Source organism: Centrocercus urophasianus, unplaced genomic scaffold, assembly GCF_019232065.1.
Source record: "Centrocercus urophasianus isolate 14NV4802_14NV808 unplaced genomic scaffold, USGS_Curo_1.0 seq_12, whole genome shotgun sequence".
NCBI lineage: Eukaryota > Metazoa > Chordata > Aves > Galliformes > Phasianidae > Centrocercus > Centrocercus urophasianus.
The window spans coordinates 56,048,567-56,072,646 of NW_024884364.1; the positions used below are offsets into that span (position 1 = coordinate 56,048,567).

The 24,080-nt window shown below is 41.1% G+C and overlaps 1 protein-coding gene and 1 long non-coding RNA gene across 4 annotated transcripts in view; one reads left to right on the forward strand and one right to left on the reverse strand.

The window, feature by feature from the left end:
* Positions 1 to 1,791: 1,791 nt before the first annotated feature.
* CRACDL (CRACD like) overlaps positions 1,792 to 24,080 on the reverse strand; it is a 60,269-nt gene continuing 37,980 nt past the window's right edge. For all 3 annotated transcript variants that reach the window (XM_042810215.1, XM_042810217.1, XM_042810216.1), the window contains exons 4-11: positions 23,516 to 23,651; positions 22,994 to 23,158; positions 22,264 to 22,332; positions 18,661 to 18,891; positions 14,433 to 16,044; positions 5,026 to 5,222; positions 3,202 to 3,337; positions 1,792 to 2,527 (exon numbers count right to left, since the gene is read on the reverse strand). In XM_042810215.1, coding sequence (XP_042666149.1) covers positions 2,406 to 2,527; positions 3,202 to 3,337; positions 5,026 to 5,222; positions 14,433 to 16,044; positions 18,661 to 18,891; positions 22,264 to 22,332; positions 22,994 to 23,158; positions 23,516 to 23,651 — 2,668 coding nt within the window. In that variant the 3' untranslated portion in view covers positions 1,792 to 2,405. The remainder of the gene's footprint in view (positions 2,528 to 3,201; positions 3,338 to 5,025; positions 5,223 to 14,432; positions 16,045 to 18,660; positions 18,892 to 22,263; positions 22,333 to 22,993; positions 23,159 to 23,515; positions 23,652 to 24,080) is intronic.
* Positions 9,463 to 11,277, forward strand: LOC122155887. The gene is made up of 3 exons (XR_006167328.1): positions 9,463 to 9,745; positions 9,958 to 10,037; positions 10,467 to 11,277. It is a non-coding gene; the product is annotated as an uncharacterized LOC122155887 (long non-coding RNA).

Consider the following 24,080-nt stretch of genomic DNA (forward strand, 5'->3'; position numbering starts at 1 on the left):
AAAAAAAATATATACAGGGGGATTTAAGTTAGATATTAGGAGGAAGTTTTTCACACAGAGGGTGGTGACGCACTGGAACAGGTTGCCCAAGGAGGCTGTGGATGCCCCATCCCTGGAGGCATTCAAGGCCAGGCTGGATGTGGCTCTGGGCAGCCTGGTCTGGTGGTTTTGACCCTGCACATAGCAGGAGGTTGAAACTGGATGATCATTGTGGTCCTTTTCAACCCAGGCCATTCTGTGTTTCTATGACTCTATGATTCTATGTGTGCAGAGCAATGCTGTGAGAAAACAAAAGCCTGCCAGGTGAGAGGTCCAGAGAACCCAGGGTCTTTCCAAAGGCTGGTGCCTGTGGCAGGATGCTGTGCCAAAGATGAGTCCTCCAGCTGCCGCCTTTGAAGGCCCATGGCAACAGCACAGGCCAAGGCCAGAGGCAATCACTGAGCCCAAGACCTTGGCTTTCATACTGATCAACTCTTGTTTGGTTTTGTCTTTCACTGGTTGATCTAGCTGCACCGTGCAATCATCTACGTCTTTCATGCTTCCAGTCTCCTGTTTGGAGCCAGAACACCACACAAGGAGCAAGGCACCCAGTGGTTTTTCCCTTAGGATTGCACAGGTCATGCCAGCAGACCTCCATCTTGCTTCTCTGGTATTCTTGAGTGTCTGTCTGTCAAAATGGGAGATGGTCCAATGGGTTCCCATGCTTCCCCATGCAGCTATACAGGTCATGCTCCAAAAATTCAGTCACGATTCAGCAGATTTAATCATTTTAAGGGCTGCATGGAGACAGACTAACAGACTATATTTTTCATTGTGTTTCCTGAAAACATCATCCTCTGCACAGGGTACTCCTTTAATACAGAAACCATTTTTTCAAGTTTGCTACAACACAGTAACAATATATATTAAAAAAACACTATATGCTAAAAAATTATTACAGAGGGAGTTGAAATCTTTTTTATAATATCTGATAAATGTACCTATTTCTTCTGCTGGTCCTACAGTATCACCTGGATACAAAACCAAAACAGGAAGAGAAGCGCTGAGCCAGAGCTGCAGCCCATGGAGAGGGAGCCACGGTGGGGCAGGAGGGCTGCTGCCCATTGGGGGCCCATGTGGAGCAGTGCCTGAAAGGTGGGTCCCATGGTAGGAAGTGGATACAGTGGAGTTCTGTTGTCCATCAGGGTGAATCCACCACAATGCCTTGGATATTCACATGTTCCAATGGGCTGTTCGTTGCAAAATTAAATAATCATTGCTGAGGGAGGCCAGCTTTTACTCCCCACCTCCTAAGAGAAGACAACACAACAAAACTTCCAAACTGCAGATGTTTTTCTTAGGAAATCCTACATTTCCTAAGGTCTCCCCATATATATATATACATATATATATATATATATATATTTATATATGTATATATATATTTTCCTGAAAGAGAAACAAAATCACAAATCTATACATAAATAAACCTAGGGAGTGCAGTGTAAAGGCAATATTTCACACATACATACATACACAGAGATAAATGTTTGTCTTAGCCACTGCTAAGTTTCCTTAGCATTAATTCCTGGGCATTAAGTTTCCAGGAAATTCCCCAGTGGGATTTATTGTTAGCTTGCAAAATTGTCCATTGCTGCTAACACCATGCTCCTAATTGAGAATGATGATTTCACATAAAGAGAAGATAGTTGCAGATCAATTCAGGTCGAAAAGTAACTGCAATGAGCTTCAAACTTCAGTCCAATTTCCTTATTGCTTCCCTTCTAGAAAATATCACAAAACCAAGGCTGCTCACAGAAGAACCTGAGGAATTTTTATTCATGGTCATGCATAAATTTGCCGTGCCTCATGAAATGTAACCTAAAATCAGAGACTGGACCACTTGGTTCAGCTCAGCAAACAGAGTCCAAGCAGCACATTTTAGCAGAGTACTCACTAGAAGCCATTCATGAAAACTTCTACAGTTTGACAGAAAAAGCGTGAGGCAATTCCAGTGACACACATCAACAGAACCAGGATGTTAGTGTACAGTTTACAAACGTAAACACAGAAAAAAATGTGTCAAACAGAACAGCAACAACTGAAACTCAGCAAAGTTTAGTGAAGATCCGCTTTTGACGCAAACGTCCTTAAAGGAAGAAAACACAGGAAATAGATAAAGCAGAAATCTTGTTTTCCAAAGTATAAGAATGTTCTCAGCATAATTTAAATAATCCACTGCAATCCTGATTGCTACAATTGCTTCAGGTAAACTTTTTGACTGCACCTATTGCACGCTTTTTCCACAGCTGTATAGTTAAGAGCCTTCTCCTGTTTCAGAGATTCTTCACTGTGACTAGTTGGTCTGTAGAAGTTCAATTAAGTAGCTGACTTATTTATAAATGATGTTATTCATTTGCATAATTCTATTTTATAATCTGGGGCATATCACTCCAAGCTTGAGATTTCTTTTTGGCAAGTTCCATCCATGACGGCTGGTCTGGAGCAGCAGTACTGGCTTTCTTCAAGTGGCTGATTTCATCTTTGTCTGTGAATAAAACACAGGTGCATTTCAGACAAGTTTGCTGTGCAGCTATACATTCTACTCTTTCATTAACAATTTGCTGAGTCTTGCTTTTCAGCAGAAAATCTTTGCATTTCACATCAAAACTTCTATGATACATTATTGAGGCAATAACCACTTCGAGCAGCAAAAGAATACATTTTTTAGGACTAATATGTTTTGGTTCCTAAACTTATAAAAAACAGTAAGATGACCTCAATTCTCTGCCATGCCCTGTGCTCATGCCCAGGCCAAACGAGAACATTCATTTCAGACTTCCTCCCAGCCTTCAACTCACTGATGGGCAGATAGGTGCTGAGCACATCGTTCTTGTGTGCTTAGGAAACCCCAAGGAAACTGAACACTGTTGAAAATAGTTCTGCACCTTTCTGTGAAATTACCCAATCCTGTGAAATGGCCTGGCACTCTTGATTCACATTTCTTTCAATACTAGTTCTGACTACAGTATAATCAAAGCAGAATGTGGCATCATAAAACTCCAGATATTAGTGCTGAGAAAACATTTTGCCCTTGGTGATGTGGAACCAGGGAAGGGATTAGGATCTAACCCCTACTCCTTCTCCAGAACACTCAAAGAGGATTTCTTCAGACGAGGTTTCAAGGTAAGAGCAACACATTTTAAGCATTTTCTTTCCTACCAGAGACAAAATGCGTCAGTGAATTGGTTCTTGTCAGAGGCTCTTTTGCTTCAGACTTTGACTCCTTCTTCTGTTCTTCAGAAGTGGTTTTAGGTGCCAGGTGTGGAGGTTTGCTCCATTGCTGTTTCACTGACCCCTAGGTACATAGAGGGTTAAAATCCAAATAACGCACAGTGAATAAGTAAGACCAGCCTGGAAGAATATGAGCAAAAGGAGTGGATTTGATGCTTGTTATGATCCAAAGATCACATGGACTTATCACACACTGGTTCACTCCTCTCACTGGAACTGACACCCATTCAGAGAATTCTATGGGTTTCACATTAGCATCTATAGTACTCAGCTTAAAAAACTGAAACTATTGCTCTGTGTATCTTCTTACTTGTAACAGTAGCTCCTAGTAGGTTGTTTAAAGACAAAATATATTCCAAACCATTTGGAAAGCTTCACTAATGTACACAGGATTTGCAAACAGCCTCACTCTTTCTACCTCCTAAATTTTGTGGCTTAGGGCATTGAATTTTTGGAGGATTGAAGGTAAACTTCCATGAAAAGGAAATGAAACGCATCCTCTCATGATTTCTCTTGCCAGCATCAAAAACCACCCTGAAGCGATAGTGCCTGGTGCCATGTGAGAGTAGGAGTAGTACAGTGGCACCACGCCTCACACACAGCAGTCAGGAGCATCTTGGCATATTTCTCTGCTAGCTGATACAGGGAAATGAAACGCATGGCATGAATTTTAGGGAACGCTGCCAACTGAAATCTGGAGTTTCCTATTTAACACAGAAACTCTGCTTTGGGATCATTTAAACCCTCTGTGTTTTAACTGCTATGACAGTGCTGAGTATTTTTGCAGTTTACAATCTTGCCTAGACATTTTATTAGGTTTTACTTCCTGTTAATCTAAACCACTGCTATTTTTTTCATCATCTAGACATCTTTTTCTATTCCAGGATATAATACAGTAATCGGGTTTCTTATAGTACCATTTTAAGCAAGAAAGTAGGTCATTTGCACTGGGAATGCTAAACTGGTGTAAACCACTCATGTTCCTGCATCAGCTCTTACTGTGCATGAGGCAACACAGGCAGCAGCACTCGCACGCTGCTGCCTCCATGAGCTAGCCCACTAACAGGAAAGCCTTGTTAGTATTCTGTATTAATGCCAAGTGCTTCTGCTAGCACAGCTTTGTCACCTGGGAAGATCACTTGCTACTGGTATCACCTTTTTTGCATAGGATCTTTGAAGCCCGTATTCTACGGCACCACGTTGTGCATTTCAGTTAAATACAAAGAACCAGAAGTTATATCTTGGCAATGTCTGCAAGTGCAAATGCTATTTTTATCCTGTTTCACTTCTCAAAGCTTTAAACGCTGTTGCTCTTAAATCCTTCTAGGACTGGGCACTACATTCGGTGTTAGATCAGTCAGAAGGTAGAGGAGATTCAATGAAATGGTGGAGAGAGTATTGTATCGATCCTATTGCACTGAAAGAGCCTGTACAATATGGTACTGCAGTTTGGTTATCTTAGCCTACAGTCCACACCTTACGTCTGCTAAGTATGCAGTGGGCACCTAAGAAATTTTACACAGCACACATAGTTCCAGGATTTTTTGGACATACAACATTACTTGTCTGAACAACCAGGGAATTCTGCGTCTGTAACACATTTATGAGAGCAGTGTTTTTGTTTTGTTGTTGGTTATACTCATTAACTATCTGTTATCGTTATGGCATCTGAGTAGTAAAATAGCAGTGGATTCAAGGAATATTACAGAAATGTAATAATATGAAATCATTGCAAATTTGTACTGTAAGTACCTCTGTTCTTTCCTTCTCTTTATTCTGTTTCTCTGTATCTGATTTAGTATCCGGAGTGACTGGTTTCTCTCCATCAAGCTCCTGCTCCTGCTGCGTTCCCCACTGCTTCTGCCTTGCGATGGTGATCCAGGCTGGCTCTGTGGGACTGTCAGGCTCCCTTCTGGAGTCTCCAGGAATCACCAAAGACACACTCCTCTCTGTTGACAGATTATTTATACTCATGGTTATTTGAAAGAGACTTCAGCTCTCGCTTGCTCAGTATGCTGGTTTGTCACATGAACTGTGATAAGCCTGGGTAAACAGGGACTCTTTTCAGATTGGTCTCCAGACAACAATCCTCATGCTAAGTTACCACTCTACTGGTGAAAAAAAACTTCTTATCCTTGTTCAGTTAGAGTTCAATGTCACTGCCTTCACATGGGGGAGATTCAGGAAAGTCAATCAAACGTCATGAAATCACTCACTTTCCAGGGTCTCCCCTTCGGCCCCCTCCATTCCCATTCCCAAACAGCAGCAGCCAGTGCCTTAGTGCTGCCTTCGTGTGACCTTTTTAGCCTTTCTGGCACAGCCCCCTGTTCCTGCAGTCTGTGTTGCCTGAACACACAGGAATACTGCTGACACTGCTGACACTCACCATGTTCTGCACTTGGGCCAATCACTCTCACCATGCTCTACTAGAATGGAGATTTCAGCAAGACAAGAAAAAATTGCATTTACTAGAGAAAAGGGTCAAAAGTGCTACTCTGTTTCTCTCACATTTGCAATTAAGGAACAAGTGGTATGCAGATGTATGGGGAAGTGAAATACTGCATATTCTATGGATGTCGCAGAGCTGAAGGTAAGCATTCTCATTCCAACATCATGCATAATTCTGCCCCTTAAGAAATGTTTGTTATCTATTCAGCATCCTGCTCAGACCTATGCTCAGCTGCTGTGCTGGCATGGAGCTGTGCCTCCCTGCCTCAGGACCCTGTGGAGGTGGCACACATTTCTGGAGAGCTGTGATCTAATTTAGAAGAATGTGGCCCCAACCCCAGAAGTTAGTTAGCATGAAAACACTGTAAAGCCTATATCAGCTAAAAAACACAAGAGGAGGAAACAAGATTTTCTTTAAGGGCAAAGGAAGAAGTAATGCCAGCTGACACTGCATTTCCCATCACATTTACCTCATGTGATCTTGTAGGGAAACCTCTGAAAAGAAGAAGCCAGGAAGCCCAGTTGTGGAGATGCAGTACAGATGAAGAAGGGCCCCAGGACACTGAAGAAGCTTCCCTCCTTCCTGCATGGCAAGTTACTCTGATTCTCTTGCACACCATCTACCTCCCTGTCTTTCCATGCCAACAGCTGTTCCTCACATAATCCTTCTCTTCTCTTTGCTGGCTACCCTTGCTTCATTTTTCTCTCATTTCAGAGGACGATAATTTAATACTGGGAAAGATGTCCAATGTTATCTATTCTATCCCTTCAGATATAAGGCAAGATGAATTGCAAAAATTCACAGAAACTGTATTCTGACCAATATTCGTCTAGTCTGTTCTTAAAACCCTCCACAGATGGGGCAGAACTCACAGTCTCCCCAAACAATCTGTCCAAAGACTTTGCTGTTCTTTTTCCACTAAACTTTTTCCCCAAAGGGTAAGCTACATCTTCTTTGCTCTAATATAAATCTATAACTTCGTTTCCTATATACTGTGGTTGTGAGCAGATTACTCACGTTGTTCTTGTGGCAATCTGCTGCACATTTGAAGATTTACACCACATTTTCTCCTTTTTTTTTTTTTTTTTTTTTTTTTTTTTAGCTTTCCTGACTAGTTTTATTCTCCAGATGCTTTTGGAGGTACTGTCCTAATTTGGTCCAAGTCTGGCTCCACTCTGGTACAAGGTGCCAGAATCAGGTGAAGTGGAAGGACTACTTCGCATGCCTTGGAGACTGCCTCCTATACACATCAGACTTTTTTTGCAGGATTACCTTATTCTTGTTTCAAATTTAGTTTTTGAGCTTTAGATCATCTTACTTCCCCTCTCTCCTTCCCTTTTCATATCTGTGCACCTGATTATTTTTACATACAGACCAGCACTTTGTACTTTTCTATAATAAAAATATTATTTTCAGACTATGTTTCCACTTTCTCAAGAGAACTCTGATTTCTATTCTTGTTCTCCGCTGTGCCTACAGGCTTTCCAGCTTGCTAGTACTTGCAAATGTAAGAAAAATACACTTAGATCTGTCACCCCTGTCCTTAAATATACTGAACAGTGCCAGAACTAGGATGGCCACCATTAAAACGACAGTGAAACATAGCCAGCACACTCAATAGCTCTGCATCAACCCAATGAATAGAATCACCAATACTGTACTTATAGGAGTGACATGAGGAGATGTCACAACACTCGTTTGCCCTGCCACAACAGTTATCATTTGATTTGACTTTTCATCACCAAACCATGTTGTTTGGAATTTACATCCATGCTATCTTGTGGACATTCATAGTCATTCCTTTCAGTATTTCATTTTAAGTGGTATATAACACCCCCTTCCCCCCCCACCTCACCTCCCTTTTCAAGATCTGCTACTTTCCCTTATTTTCCACATTTCTCCAAGACAACCACTAGCAGCTCAAGGACTACTAAACAGTCTTCACTGACTATATTAGGGCTAATTCCATCACGACCATCATAACTAAAGCCACTAAGCTGAATTGATGCGACGTCTACTAAGACACCCACAATCACATTATCTCCTTTGTAGGTTGTGCCCATGTATCCACTTAGGCAGTAAGTAATTTGGGCAAAACCCATTAAGCACACTGCCAAGTAAAACTAGGCTCCGTGCTTCATCAGTTCCCAGATCACGCTGCTGTGATAAGCGGATTGACCGCCACTATTGAAGGTGATGGTGATGTCTGGAATTCCTCAGAAGCATCATTTAATGAATATCCACACAGCAAATATTAGCAAGGTATTATCAATGTTATCAAGATGTTTCTCCATTGAAGCCTCCCTCAGCCTGGCCAGCCTCTTCCTGTAACTCCATCCCCCCAAACATTCCTTCTCACCCCATGTCAAGGCCTCAGTTTCAAGACAGGGCCTTGTATAACTGGCACACCACCACACAGGATTTTTTCCATGATAACTACAGCCTTTGTAGTGTCCTTTACTGTTTTTAATACGTTGGTCCTCACAAATATCAAAGTTTTTACTCTGAAGGCCCTCTCAACTTACCCACCAGCCTTTCCTTGATAGTGGGAATGCAGCTTCTGCCTTGGCTCAGCTAGGGATGTTACTTCTTAGTCTGCCTGATTCAAAATCACCCCCTGTGTTCTGTCCCATTTTCCCTGTCATACCACAGGGGCTTTCTGTAAACACTGACTAAACTGTGCATTGCTCTTCCTCAGCTCCCACCAAACAATCAATACTGACAATGACTGCAATGCTCTCATTCTATTTACCATACCTCATGTAATGGTTTTACTGCTATCTGTGCTTCCATTTCTGTGTATTTAGGATTCCTCCTCCTATTGTTTTGATGTGCATTTCCTAACACAACAGGGTCCCCGATCCCTCAGTGATATGTCAGGAAGCTGCTATTACAACAGCAATTTCCATAAAGCAGATATTACACAGGGAGGTGTCAAGCACCTGGGCTTTTGAAATAATTTTCATGATGAGAAACCAGACATCCAAGTAACACTAATTAAAAGGCAGCCAAATTAGAGCCAAATATGATCCTGGAAGAGATGGTATCAGAATGCTGCTGTTATAGTAGCAATGAAGAAGCTCTTTATCGACATCTTTAAAGGTTGAAAGATAATGTACCTGTGCAGGCCTGACTTGCGACAGCAGAGTACCATCACCTACTCTGAGCAGGATCAAGAGCTGATCTGCTTCTGGGATGGGCTTTCTTCTTTCATCAAGTAATTACATTTTACTCTCACTGCTGTGAGTCTTTGCTACAGGAAGTATGTCAGGCACGCAAAGCAAAGGAAATGTTTTCTTCAGCAAAAAAAGTCAGATGCAATCTGCAGAATTTGCTACCTTCTCCTTTATCAGTCAGCTGAAATTACTGTAAGAGGAGGAAGAGACTGCATTGTATTCACAATCTACTATCTTTCCCATTGCCCAGAGATCTTCTACATCCTCCTGCTTCCAACTAGGGAAGGTGGTGTGGCAATAAAGCTGCTCTGCTGTTCTAGTAACTTTATGGTACTGGCAAAAGATAAAAGGTAAACACAGGACAAAGTACGGTAGAGAGAGTCACTCTCACAGCTTAAGGTATGTGAGCCTCTCCAAGGAAACTCTGGGGTTCTGAAGAGTATTAAGAAACTGAAAACATTCTCAAGAAGCAACAATTCACAAGAAAAGACGTCTGCACATCTTTCTCATTTCAGTGAGTGTCTGATTCCCATGAATAAGTCCTTCCTCCTGTCTTATCTCATCTGGTCATGAGGCAGTCAGAATGCTTTTATAATTCACCGTGCATCAAAGCTCAGCATTTAAGGAACTGGCTAGCCACAGTGAAACCAAAAGAACTCAAAAGCACCATCTAATTCCCATTTCTGACAGAAGTCGCACGCAAGGCAGCTAGCACAAGCATTCCCTGTGTGTATGCTCTGCCGTCACAGAGTGCTGAATGCAAGCAGAGGCACCTTCTGCTGGAATCCATGCAAGGCTGACATGCCACGGATGCTCTGTCCTTCGGTTCTCCTTCTGTGAAGCAGGGGTGAGTCTCTCGCTTCCATGGCACACTCCGAAAACTGAATTCTGAATTATATTCTTTGGTTCTTATTACAGTATGTTTAAACAATACACTATTCAACTCTCTATTTAATCACTTCATAAACTAATAAAGGATGTTGTTGGCAGTGATGTATCTCTCATTCTCTCATAGGTTTAAGCTCATGATAGTTTCTTCTCTTTGTTTCCTTGGAACAGATTTGGCCTGAGGCTTTTGGAAAGAAGAGCAAGCCCCTTCTTCCCCTTGGGAAAAGTCACAGAAAATGGGAGGACACCAGGTCAGAACTTGTCTGCTCTGTGCCTAATGCCTACGAACACCTAGCATTTCAGTCAGCTGCTGAAGCCTGCTGCCTCTTGAAACCACACTCAAAAGCTTCCTCCACCCATTCCACCACAGCTACCAAGCACACACCATTGCAGGCCTCTTCACTGGCCTCATCGCTCAGGCTGCTGGCAGCCAGGCCCGTACCCCTCACCACTTCCACAGCTCTGAGTCTCACCACCAGACAACTCCCAACCCAAACAGAGCCCTCTCTCACCTTCTGAATTCTTTCCCTCAGATAAGAATCACCCAAGCTCTTCTCAGCTGGCTCTGATAACAGCAGGGCTGGCCCAATGCTCCCTAAGGGTGAAACTCCCCTGCTGCAGGTGTTGAATGCAAGTATCCATTTCCCTCACCATTTTACTAAAGATTTCCTTTTCCTTAGAGATTACAGCTCTGCTCTTACAAATGAAATTTCTTCTGCCTAAATATTGTGAATATGAAAGCATACACTTCCCATCAATGGCTGGATTTATTCTTTCCCGTCTATCTGACTGGCTGTGTGAGCAACGAGATGAAGATACAGTACTATTTATGGACTAAAGAGGATCTATGATTGATTCGTTACTGTACATTGGTGTATGCACACACAGACAAGTCAGAGAAATACATGGCTCTTTCTGCCTACTGAGGGATAGATATACTCAATATATTCAAATGTGTGTAAGGTTGTGTGTGTGTGCACATTGCATGGGTGAATAACCACAACAAAGACATATTGAAACATAATCCTAAGGTTTAGGGATCAATTTGTTTTAGGTATGGCCTGAGATATTGTACTTGTTTCCTTTAAATCTAAAAACCTTTGTGTGGACAAAATATTGCAGAGTCTCTTTACAACATTTAGATCCTGTCCCTGATAATGAGCATCTTATGCCTGTGAGGACTGCAAAGAGTGCTTTTGCCATACATTTGTGCAAGCAGAATATTACAACTGCTTAAAGGGCATACCTCTGGTAACAGCAAAGCTAACTTGTGTACTCCCTGTGTATTCTGAAAGCAAACATATTCTTAGCTAATCCAAACACAGGGACATAACCCCTCCATATATGCAAGTATCATTGTTTCGTAAGACCACTCATGTGTGCATATTTCTTTCCACATTGTTATATCTTTGGTCAATCATGAAACATCAGGTATCTCACAAAAGTCTTTAAAAATGCAGATGGCATTTAGTATATATGCTCTGCCCTAAATATTTCTCCTTATTTATTAATGTACTGCATGCATCTGTATCAGGATACACACCCAGTTCCTTAATTTCAGAGCACAGAATTCTAAAAGATCTGGCAATGTATTTCTGGCATTTCTTTCTTTAAGCTCTTTGAAGAATTTGACTTCTGGTTGGATCTATACCACTGATACCAGGAGAGTCTTTTTTTACACCGGAAAGTGCTATGTTTGCACTGAAGTCTATTTCACTGCTGGAAAGCAGCCATGGTACAAAATAGGCTGACACAACCTAAAAACAAATGTATTTTGGCAAAAAAAAAAAAAAAAAAAAAAAAAAAGTGTCTTTTTTCAGCTATAGACAGGACAGCACTAGAGCAACGTCTTTTATCCAGAAAGAAACATTTTCTTTGTTGCTTCAAAGCTCAAATTTCTAGACAATGAATACCAATTTCCTTTGCCATTACAGTCATTGTCCCTCTCCAAGTTCCTTTTTTTCTTTTAGAGAATATCTCTCTGCTACAGTCACTGATTTTTAAATATTCTCTTGTGCACATTCACATGGATATTACTTACAGCTTTGCTCTTGTAATAACCTGCTAGCATGTGTTGTTTCTGCCCTTTACAGGATTTATAGACTATCAACTCCCAAAAACACAGCTTAATTTTTTTTTAATTCTTGCAAAGACTTGTGCTTTTAGCTCTAGAAAAAAATTATTTTCTGGACAGATAGAGTGACTAATTTTACACATCCATTACAAAGTCACCTTGCAGCTGCACAGAGACCAAACAAACCCCTCCTCATTCCCCAGGAAATGCTGGCCAAACTTCTGCCAAACTTCTGCTTTCTCCTTGGTGGAACAGCAGCCTGCCTGCAGCCCTCACAGGGCCTTTGGTACCAAGAATGCTGAGAAGCCAAAAATTGAGCTCCATGTACCAAACTGCTCCTGTTCATCCTGTGACACAGCAAACTGACTTTCTGCAGATGATTGTATAGGAAAAGGGTATTACACCCCTTTGCATTATGATTCCACAGCTTGCCTTCCTGTTGAGCAAAGGAATTTCCTAACACACAGCACGCAGAAACTCCCTGACAGTGTCAAGTGTTCCTCAGTAGCAACCACAACTCTTAAGGTTGAACAAAAAAGAAAGTGGGCGGCTTAGAATACCTGATCGCCAGAATTTGTTGTTAAGCCACACGATTGATCCCTGGAAGAGTGATGCTGATAGTGCTTTTCAGATTTCTGGCACTTACTGAGATACTCTCCTGAGTCACTGGGCTGAGGCAATAGTTTCAAAGAGCTTAAAATGACATTTGCACAGGAGTACTGCACTGTTTCATAAAGCTGTTTTCTCTCTCATTGCATCCCATGGCTCAAGATGCCCTACAGAGGTAGTACAGCAGTTCTCCCACGTGATGCTGCTTAATTTCCCCCCACAAAACCTGCTGTTGTGCCCAGATGGCTAGAGAAGGTGTGAGTACTTCACTCACCTGCAGCATTTGGTAGCCTGCTCAGGCTGTGGTAGTGACTCGATCCCATTTCTAAGGAGAAAGGTCTATAGTGGCATAGGAAAGACCTGGAAAGACCTCAGGTCAAGTTGGAGTAGTGTTCTCTATTCAGAATTAAGCTTTCTCTCCTGGCATGCTAAAATAGCAGAATGCATTACAAAGCTGTTCAAAGCTGGAAAACTACTATGATATAATAACAACAATGAGGAATTAGATAAGAAGACTAATTACTGCTACAGGCTAATCTGAATCTCCACGTCAGACAATACTAGGCCATACCAATCTGCTGTAATACTGCCAGTTGGAGAGGAACGCATCTGAAACAGTGCTACTGGACCAGCAGCACCAGGTCAAACTCCACGTGTGCACAGCCCTGCCAGTGAGGCCAGGCTCTTGTGCATACACATTTTTGTAGAGAACAGCCCTGAGCCAGGGCCAGGATTCTCCTTTGTACCTAGAGCTGCAGGAGCAGAGGAGAAGCCAAGAGAAATGTGCTCCTCAGCTCCATTTCTTTCCTCCCTTCCTCCTACTGTATCCGTCAGTGCTCAGTGCACTTTTGCTGCACCCAGTCTTGCTCAGCAAGCTGTCTGTGGGGCCAGGAAGAGGCTTTTGTACAGCACACATGGCCTGCCACATTCTAGCGTCTTCTTTCGGCTTAGTGTTTCCTCTCTCCCAGGCTCGGAGCCTGGCCCCCAGTGGAAAACAGCAACCTGAAGGGCAAGCTCTGCTGTGGCATGCAGAAACCTCATCTCCCCACATCTTAACATCAGACTCATGACCAGACAGACTGGGGTGGGGAATAAGTTCCTCATACATACTGGAAGACCTAAAGATTTTTTTTTCCCCCATTTTGGTCACTCTTCAAAAAGAAGAGCAGAGTTTTTCCAGTTATAATTTCTTGAGTGTACTTAACTCGTTTGCTGTGGTTGCAAAAACCTCAGATGGCAGTGTTGCCTCTTCTGTTCTCTGCCTGTGGCACACAATATATTGGTCTCCAGAGGACTGAATTTTTTAACTCTAACCCAATTATGTTTTGGCTTACAATACAGACAACTGGGTGCAATTTAATGATCTGCAGTAGAGTTGATCTTAGTCCAGCAAGCTGCAGGGTAGCTAATTCTTGTTTTTAAACAAGGATTGAGTAATGGTAAAGATGAATAAATGAACATGTGTGACTCATGAGACAACATATAAATAAGTGTGCTATGCATGCCAGGCAGTTAGCAGTATTTCTGTCTGAATACTATGGCAGGAAAAGGTCTACAGGTTTGAGTCGTTCACCTCACATAGGGCACTGCTCTTAATATGTGCTCCTGCCTTTTGAATTTCAGAAAGCAGCTCTAAATGGGGAGATTTAGTAGCTTGATATTTCTCTTTTACAATACTTGCTAATGCCCTGTATCTGTTGAGTGTCACTTTGAACATCCTACAAACAATACTATGAAACAGAAAAAAAATCTCAGGCAAAAATGCCTTACTTTGCCTGTTACTTCTTCCCTGCTGGTTTTTTTTTTTTTTATAATCAAATGGAAGAATGAGGGATCAGCAAAGGCAGAGCCCTCAGCTCCAGCTCACATGATTTGAGATTCACACAACAGAATGTGTGAATCACACATGGTAAGGTCATTCTTCATGAGTTAAGACAACTTTACAAAGTATCAAGTGTCTTACCAGGCACTTTACTAGGATTTGGCCTTTTCTCCATGTGTCTCTCTTCATTTCTGGATTCTGGAGCATGAATAGTTTTGTCCTGCTTCTCCTTGCTTGCACTAGTATTTGGAACAGTTATGTTTTGAATGACTGGCTTTTTAGGCAATGGAGGTTTGCTACTAAGCTGTTCAGAGGACTGTGCTTTGGATTTGATCTTTTCATTTAAAGAACCATCAACATTTGTATTGGCTGTTTTTTTGATCTCTGTTTTATCATCTTTGAGAAATAAAGTCAATCCCTGATTTTCTAAATTAAATTCTGTGCCGTATCTTTTAATTCCTTTTGATTCAGACAAGTGGTCTCTATATTTCAAGGACAGAGAGGTAGATCTAAGTTTTACTTGAAAAGGATTTTTATCTTCACGGCTTTGCTGATTCTGAGATACTGCAGAAGAATCACTTTGCACCGGAACTGCATCGACAGCTGGAGAACTACAGTCAGCCAAAATTTCTGTAGACTGGCCCATGTTCTCAGAGTCAGATTCTGGCAGCAAAGCTTGGTTTCTGTCACTACTTTTTCTACCTTCCAGATCTGATCCCTTTTGCAAGTCTTTGCTCAACTTCTCATTTTTCAAAGAGACATTCACATTGGACAGGAAGAACCTGGTATTTAATGGATCTTCATACAGTGAACCTTCTGGAAAATGTAGGCTTCTGGTTTTTGGCCTTTCCCGTGCAGAGGAGACAGAAAACTTTCTCAAGACATTGAGTTCATTGGCAGTTTTTTCATTTTTCTTCCCCACAATCTCTTCTTTGTGAACCAGTGACTGACTGTTCTCTTTATCAGAAGCAGCTGCTTCTTGTACAGTCTTTGCTTTCTCTAGAGACTGGGAAGCATGCGACCCCACCTGGGATGAAGAAGAGGGATGTGAAACATGGAATGAATCTGTGGGCTGAAAAGAACCTATGAAAAACTGCTTGCTAGACTCTGATGACACAGCAACCACCTTCTTTGACTCTTTGTTACAGGACATTTCCACAGGTACCTGGTCATCGCTCTGTATGTTTTCTTCTAACCCTTCCAAGCAAATATTACTATTCTTACTAGTTGAAATATCTTCTTCAGATGGTATTTCATGTGCTGAAAACACAGAAGGAAGCTCCTTGTTTCCTTTATTTAAAGTACTAGTTGCTACATTGCTACTCGCATCCCCAGACAACAGAACCAATGCTGCTGAGGAATCTTTTGGCTTTTGTACTTCTATGTCTGGAGCAGAGTTCAGAGAAGTTGTGGAGCTGTTGCCTTCTGACAGCAGCAAGCAATCAGACTTCACACACGTATCCAGCATTGGTTGGAAGCCTGTTGGTTCATTCTCTGGAAGCAAAGCTTCCTGTGCAACAGCAGAGTCAGAAATGGGTTGAGTCACTGCCAGTCTCAAAGCAGGAGGAAGGTCCTCAGGCACTCTGGGCTTCTGCCAGGAAGCCACGTCCTGTGCTGCAGATGTGCTGCAAGGCACTTCTTGATCGCTGGTTTTGAATACAGCATCTGGCAAGTCTGCACGCATCTCCTTTTCATCATCCTCTTCTTCTTCTGGTGTGCAGCTCAAATCAGTCAGAGATTCAGACTGGGTCCTCTGCAAGGAAGAAATTTAGAAAGCTCCATCACTATGTGCAGATTCGTACGTTGTTGCTTTGTTTTTTTAAACACGGCATTTACAACCAAGATCTTAGACAGGAAGGCGAAACCTGCCTCCAACACTGAGCATGCTGTTTTCTTAACCTACGTACTGGATGCATTTTTATCTACAAAGACTTGGGAATAATGTATTTAGCCAATATAAAAGCAATCAGTGACATTCTTTTCTGCACAACTAGGGCTTTCATGCCTTTATAGATGGGAAGTTCATCAAAACAATGACCACTGGAGCGTCCTTGGCACTTGATTCCACTGAGCATACTGGATATGTTGTGTTGCTCTTAGGCAAAAAGCAGCATCTGAAAGAGAAAATCTGTCCCTTTGTGTTTTGCAACTCCACAATAGAAATAAAAATAAAACAAGCCATTCTTCCTAAAGAGTAAACCTACATTGAAGGAAGAACAAAAAACTAAGAAGCCTGTCAGGTTCTGACACACTATGCCAGCTGAGTATCTACTCCCATGTGGCAGTTTTCTGTCTGATCACACTGTAATACAGCATCATAATCTTTTCTCCTTCGTGCACAAGTCTTTTTTTTCCCCCAAGAATTACACTATTTCATAAAAGTTCACAAATATATATGTAGTTATCAATGAGGTCTTGTGATTACATTTCAGTTAAGGACTGGCTAAATATACAGGATTATTTGAAAATGTTAATAAGCTGCTGAAAACACATTTTCACACAGTGCATACATTAGCTCACTGATTCACTGTAGTTTGTTGGTTAAGTATATATTTTGGATATGGGCCCTTGTTCTAAGAACACAAAATTTGCATTCTGAAGATATTAGGATTTTCCCAGTTTCTTGTTTCACAAGTGCAGTGCAAAGAACACAAAGCTACAATGCCTCTTATGCTTCTAGTGAGGGCCCAAGAATGTAAAAGAAGGTATAGATAAGCCAGAAGCAAACTGCACAGGCAGGGTTGGCCAGTCAAATATTAATAATGCATTATCTAAACACTGAAACACTCTTCATGAAAAAACCAGGAGGGTTCAATTAATGTGAGTTAATAGGTAGAATGGACAAAGCAGTTGTGTGAGACATGCTCCAAAAGTAGCACCTCCCATGTTATGATGTTTGCCCAGGATGCCAGGTGTAGATGTTGGTGGGATGGCAGTGGAGGTTGAACCTTCCCACCAATATCCCATTAGAGGTTGTCGCTGTGTGGCAGATGGCAGCAGAGGGGTGGTTTGACACAACAGTGTCTCATATGGAACTGTGTGAATCAAAGGTGTGTCATTAAATTCCTCCATGCAAAAAAAATAATGGCACCCACTGACATTTATTGATGCTGAATATTTATGGAGACCACATGGTGGACATGAGCACAGTGAGGGCTGGGTGGTGCATTTTGCAGATTTTTACAAGTGCAACATGCAGGCTCTTGTTATCACTAGTAAAAATGCATAGCTAATGGTGGTGACTTTGTTGGAAAATCATGTTTTGTAGCTGAGACTTTGCTTCATCAAATAGTGCTTTTGTGCACTAGTTTTAGTTTCCTTGGGAAAAAAAAAATAGGAGGCATTACTTTTAGAGCAACATAAGTGTTTTGCTAACAAGTTTACAAGGGAGAAAGGTTTGATCAGGCATTTATTGCTTTACATGATTTTCCAAATAATTGGCCTCATCACTGTGCAGTTCACAGCAGTGCTCTACCAAGCCCAAAGACCACACAGAGATTTTGAAAAGGAGAAAAAATATCAGCTAAGCCACATTTAAATACAGAGAGAATAATATCTCCTTTTTTAAGCAAACCAATTCAGCCACTTTAATGTATTGAAAATGTTGAAAGAAACCACAAGCAATAAAGTTCTTTAGGAAGAACTGTAAACTTTACTTCCTAGAAGAAAGAAGTAAACTGAAGCTATGCCCTTCACAGTTAAAAAACAAACAAACAAAAAACCCACAAAGGAGATAAACAATGTTGTAAAATGATGGTTTAAAAAACAAGATCAGCAATGCACTGTTCTTTTTCTGCAGAGACTTATTTTAAGTGTCTGTAGTGCTCAAAAAGGCTCTATAGGTTTTGCAGATAGAGAGAAGGCTGAATTCAAGAGTCCTAATGTACAGAATTTGTCTCCAGCTAATAGATCACCACTTATTATTTCTGTACTTTCTGTAAGAATCAGTCCAATTACATTTGGGAAGTTAAAGCAGCTCCTCCATCAAGTCTATCAGAGACTAACATTTCAAAAGATCTTTCAGACCAGGAAAAGTACACAAGCTAATAGTTAATACTTCCCAATTTTATTTATTTAAGTAAGAAATGAAACACTCAGCTCCAACTTCCACATCACAGACAAGATACTAAATTGTACTGCATGGTAAATTTATTCAATTGTGACACAAACTTCTGTGTCATAAGAGCTGACAAGTGATCTGATAATATTTAGGCTGCTGCTAGTCCCATGAAATAACAGCTATTAACAACCAATGAAATGCCCATGCTGCAATATGTCTTTTCTTATCACACCTGAATCTGAAACACAAAGTCCAGAAAGAACTTCCTGGTTTTGTGTCAGTGATGACACTGCTTATTTTCACCATTACCTGAGAAAATCTTCTCATTTTACTGGACCTCTGGTTCCGGGGCTTTATTAAAAGCTTATGTTTAGCAGCAGAGTTATCCAAGCACGAGGAAAGCTCAGGTGGAGTTTCAAAATTGGCAGCAGGTGAAATGCTACTGTCAGAGTCATGGGGAGATTTCATTTTAGCACTTCCATGCCTAGAGTACAGCTGCCCATCTGTAGAGCAAGATCTGGAATGAGGACCCAATGTAACCTGAAAAAAAATCCCCAAGCATAAAATCAGACAAAGAAAGCAGTACATGAATCTAACAATAAAGAAAAGGGCATGTTTATTTGCATTTTAAGGCTGCTTCTTTTTCCTTCTGAGGTCCTTTAAAAAACATTGTATTTCTTAATGTTGCACACAGAACACTGGTATTAGCAATAGTGAATTCTTAGCTCCACGACTATTAAGGTATACTGTCCAATGTGGAAGAGCAACTGATACTTATTTAACTAAAAGATCTAAAGCACAAAAATACATGGTCAACATGTTTTAGCAGACAGATTTATGGAGAGTACTGCATTACAAAGCCTAAAGAGCTGGTTTCCTTTCTGGGTCCATCTTCCAGTTTTTGTGCCTATTATGCTCCTCTCCACAGTTATGTCTGTTTGGAACATCTCTAGCTTCCTAAACTGCATCTGTCTCTTCCAGCTCCACAACACCCTCCCAAAGAAAAAAGAATAAAAAATCAATGACATTAATGCCAAAGTCAGCTTGCATTTTTTTTCCTCATGTACTTATATTTGCACAATAACTAGGGAGTTTACCTGAAATGTAACATCTCATTTATAGACTATTCTGGGAAAGGAAATGAAGGACAATTTCTACTTGTGGCCTGGAACTTCCAACCTGAACAATAATGCATCCAAAAACAACTCCTGAGTCTTCCAAAGGATGTAGTACTTTCATAAAGCTGGAATTCAGCTTCCCTTATGCTTCACAAAAACTATGCAAGTCCCAGAGCTGATAGAAAAAGGAGTCTGAAAAAACTGTGAAAAATGGCTTGAAACAGGGTTCTTCCTTTCTCTCTGATTCAGTTTTGGCAAATAGGCAAAATGATATTTCTAACCTATCTGTCATAACATTAACACAATCTCTGACAACTCTTGGTAAGACTCACTTTGTAGGCTTGAAATTCCAGTTCATTTCATCAGAAAAAACTTTCCTCCTTTGTCATACTTTGTTCTGCTGGGTGGAAGGCTCTGGAAGTGGTATTTTATCAAAGAGGATGGATTTACATGAGAACAGTGTTGATTTTATGTTTTGGTAAGGGAAAAGCATCAGCATTTTCTGTAAGTAGAGCTCTGCATCATGCACTGCAGACAAAGGACATTCTGTAATATACCCAGGGTTTGCTACAGCTTCCTGAATGGCCAGGTAAAAACTCCCATTGATTTTAGGGGAGGCTGGATCCACAGCTTTCGATCATGCTTTCAGTTAAAAAAAAAAAAAAAGCATCTCAGCCACTGAATAATGGATGCTCTCATTAATTTCCACTCTACAATATCTGCAGTGTAGTACTCAAACATGACTAATGTACAACAAATGATACGTGGCTGCATTATACATTAGTACCTAGCAGTGAATACATTGACATTTCAGCTCCATGACAAAGACACAGCACATGTTCTCTTTCAAGGCAAATCACTATTTGCCTGCCTTGTTTTTGTGGTTTGTTGCTTTTTTGGGTTTTTTTTGACTACTGCTTTTCCTCGACAACTTGCACATCTTCTCTCTGGCAGTGCTGAGCATTGGCGAATACACTGGAAAACTGAGAATCTGCTTTGTTTTTCCACTTACATTTCAGCAGCCCAACTGAATGCCAGCTCTGAGCTGACTGCAAAAGCTGCTTGTCTCACAGAGCCTGGCTCTGGCCAACTCTGCTGGAGGAGGTACCAGCAGGAAGACCCCATCCTGCAAACCTCACGCACACGCAGCTCAGCTGTCCCTCAGCTGGTACTGCTGATTAGCACGGGGAGGGGGAAGCAAAAGAGCTCCGTTCCAAAGGAGTGGATGGGATCTCTTCCTTCCTGTTTGAGCCAGGAAGGATTCCAAGACACAGCAAGGTGTCACTGCTACCCGAAATCTCAGTGTTATGTTGTGCAAAACTTCTCATCCCTGTGAAGCAGTCTCCTCTGACTTGTAGGAGTGCAGCTAATTTCTGAAATGCTGAGCAGACCTTGCAGTTCAAGAGGAAAGTGTTCTGATGGTGCTACTTTATGGCTGTACTCTGAAATTAGACTGGGATAAAGAATGCTGTGATCTAAATGATGGGATGTGTGGAAAAAGCTGAGCAACCACAGAGTCACAGAGGCATCTCAGGAGTCAGAGAGTGAGTCAGAGAGTGAAGTTAATGAACTAAAGGGAGACATAAATCCTTCCTTAGCCAACACACATCTGGACTGAACACTATATTTACAGTCTGCCTACACCAGATTTCAAGAAATACCTTCTTCACATATTCTTTTTAGTCTTTAAAAATATTATGACCTTGCTGCATATAAGCAGCTTTTCAAACGATTTCATGTGGAATCCAACAAGCAAGGCCAGAAATCTTTGCTGAGCCCTGCTGCAGCTGGCCTTAAAATACATTTTGCATAATTAGCAAGAAGTAGTGAGTTCAGGACTAGCTTCTCTATTTCCTCTCTGCAATTCCCCTCCATTCCTCCTAGTATTTCTAGAAAACACTCTTTCTTTTACCCCCCGCATTCTTTCTCCCATGACTCCAGCTGCACACAACTAAAAGGGACTCTTCAGAGCCTTTCAAAACAGCTCTTTAATCAGCCAGAACATCTGACTGCTGATTGAAGAAAGTCATCTATTTGCTTGTACTCAAGTCCTGAAAATATCACTTCAGCAGAATTCCCAGCTTGTGCTGGTTCACGTGGCCACAATCCCACTAAAGACTTCACCTCCGTTTCCTGAGCAGTAATGTCAGTCATCAAACTGTTTCTATAGCAGTGTGAGGTAATTTTGTACTTAAACCAAGAGTTAGGGCAGATTTCGGAGGATCAGAGGCTTCCAAGGCCAGGGCCCTGGGCAGCCTGAGCTGGGGGGGAGGGAGGGGGTGGGGGGAAGGGGGCAGCCCTGCACATGACAGCGTCTGGGACTGGGTGGGCTGTGAGGTCCCTTCCAACCTGAACCATTTTGTGATTCTGTGATCTAGATATTGTTCATGGCTCCTTTACAACCATTCTCCCTTAACCTATGCATGTAACCTAACCAAGTTTTACTGCAATTTCCCATCTTTAAAAAAGGATACTATTTTAGTGTCTAAATCTGATTGGTTGCATTTGGAGATTAAATCACGTCTGTAAATTTTGCTAGAGGATATGAACTATTTTAGAAGGCTTAATTGGTGTTAAAAGAAGATTACTAGATGTCAGAATTATGCTATTAAACAATCATAACCTTATACTAGAAGGACAGGCATTAAAAAGGCAAAATGAATGGACATGCACCTACATACATACAAGATTGTTTTTGCAGCAGACAGGCAAAAAAGTAATACTTATGCCTTGCATTTCTTAGATGATTACTACACGTAATTGCTTGGCTCTTAATGCATTTGGCAGAAGTTACCTGTTCTTCTTCTTCACTGCCTGTTCCAGCTAAACTCAAAGAGCTAGGGTGCTTGTGAGAGTCAGAGAACTGTGGGATGGAATGAGGAAGAGATTCAGTAAAAGACGGCAAATGAGATGGATGTACTAGCAGAAATCATCTACACAAAGCACACTGATACTGACAACATAAGTTGTTTTTCTCAGTAGTCTTAAAGATTAGTAAGGATACTGCAAACATAAAGTCAAAGACATGCAGATAAAGAATGAAATTACGTATAACAAAACTACCATTTAAAAAGACAGAACAGTTCCAAATTATTTTATGATTCTTTTTTCTATGACAGGCTAGAAAAACATAAAAATTAAAAAAGAGAGCTCTCTTATCAACACGTTCAAAGAAGAATACCAATTTTTCAGATTTTTGTAAGACTGACAGCTCTCTGTAGTTCCTAAAAAAACAGAATCTCCATGAATGCACACAAACACACTTTCTTTTCCAGTTCTGCATATTCTGGAACTATTTTTACATTTCATCAGGAACAGAGATTTTAAGTAATTGTTTATAGAAATAGAACACTTTCTCTCTCACTCTCTTCTCACTCTTCTCACTCGCCTACAACAGAGGTATTTCTGAATTGTTTGGAGGTAAAGTAGAGGTACATATAGCAAGCCAAATAATTCATTCTGCCTCTACACATAGTGAAACAAATAATTAAACACTGTTTTTTATCAACACCAGAACTACTCACTCTCATTGTTGTGCCTGAACTTAAGACTTCCTGGAACAAAGACATTTCTGGGGGACTTCTTGGTAATCCATCATCCTCAGAACTGGTCCCAGCATCATCTGTCCTCTTTGCATGATACCCAAACGGAGGTGGAGGTCCCAGTTTCATGGTAGGCTGGAGTTTCATCTTCAGTATGGCAAAATAAACATGAACATGTGATCATGATGGAAGTTTCCCCAGTATGTTTCCTAGTTCAGGTCAGCAAGTTACATTTAAGTTATCTTTGTAACTGAATAGTCAAGAGAATAGGACATTTCACATTAGAGATTCTCTTTAGGAGCCAAACAGCCTATTCACTTCACAAATACCTTTTCAGTAGAACCGAGGTAAGATAGCACTGTCTGATGAATAAGCACAACATTTGATTAAGCTGCAAACAGATATTACTTGCTAATCTAATATTCGATTATTAACATTATAAAAGAAATGAAGCCTGGAAAGACATTCCACTTGCATTCAAAAAAAGTACATTGTGCAAATTACCTGCAGAGCTCTAATTCGATCAGAAACATTTTCTTGAGAAAATACTCTTACTGGCCTTGCAGACTCTTGTCCAATTTCAGGGATGAAAATGCTGTCGTGAGACAAAGCTCTGCTTCCCATAATGCCCTTATGGGCCCTGGAATAACATAATAAACAAGTGAAAACACATAGACTTCTTTTGCCTCTTAACTTGGATGGTCTTTTGCAGTGGAAGACAGATGTGCACAGCACTCATTACATCTGCAATTCCAAGCCTCTCCACAAATTCAAAGTGTCATTGAGATGAATCTATTCAGCATATTCAGGTGAATCTAAGCACTATGCTTACAAGACTCTGTGCTCTACAACAAGATCCTTGGGATTTTCCCTTATGAGCCTGTGGCTATGTTTTTTCAGGGACATTATTTGTGGCCTGGTGAGAAGAAGCAAAGAAAGCTTTGCGGGTAGCTTCTCTCATGTTCTGACTCCTACTTGCGATGGATGCAGCATGTAACTTATCTCAAAAATGTTACATGTGGGGGATGAACACCTTGTTTCTTCATGGGAATGTTAGGGGAGACATATG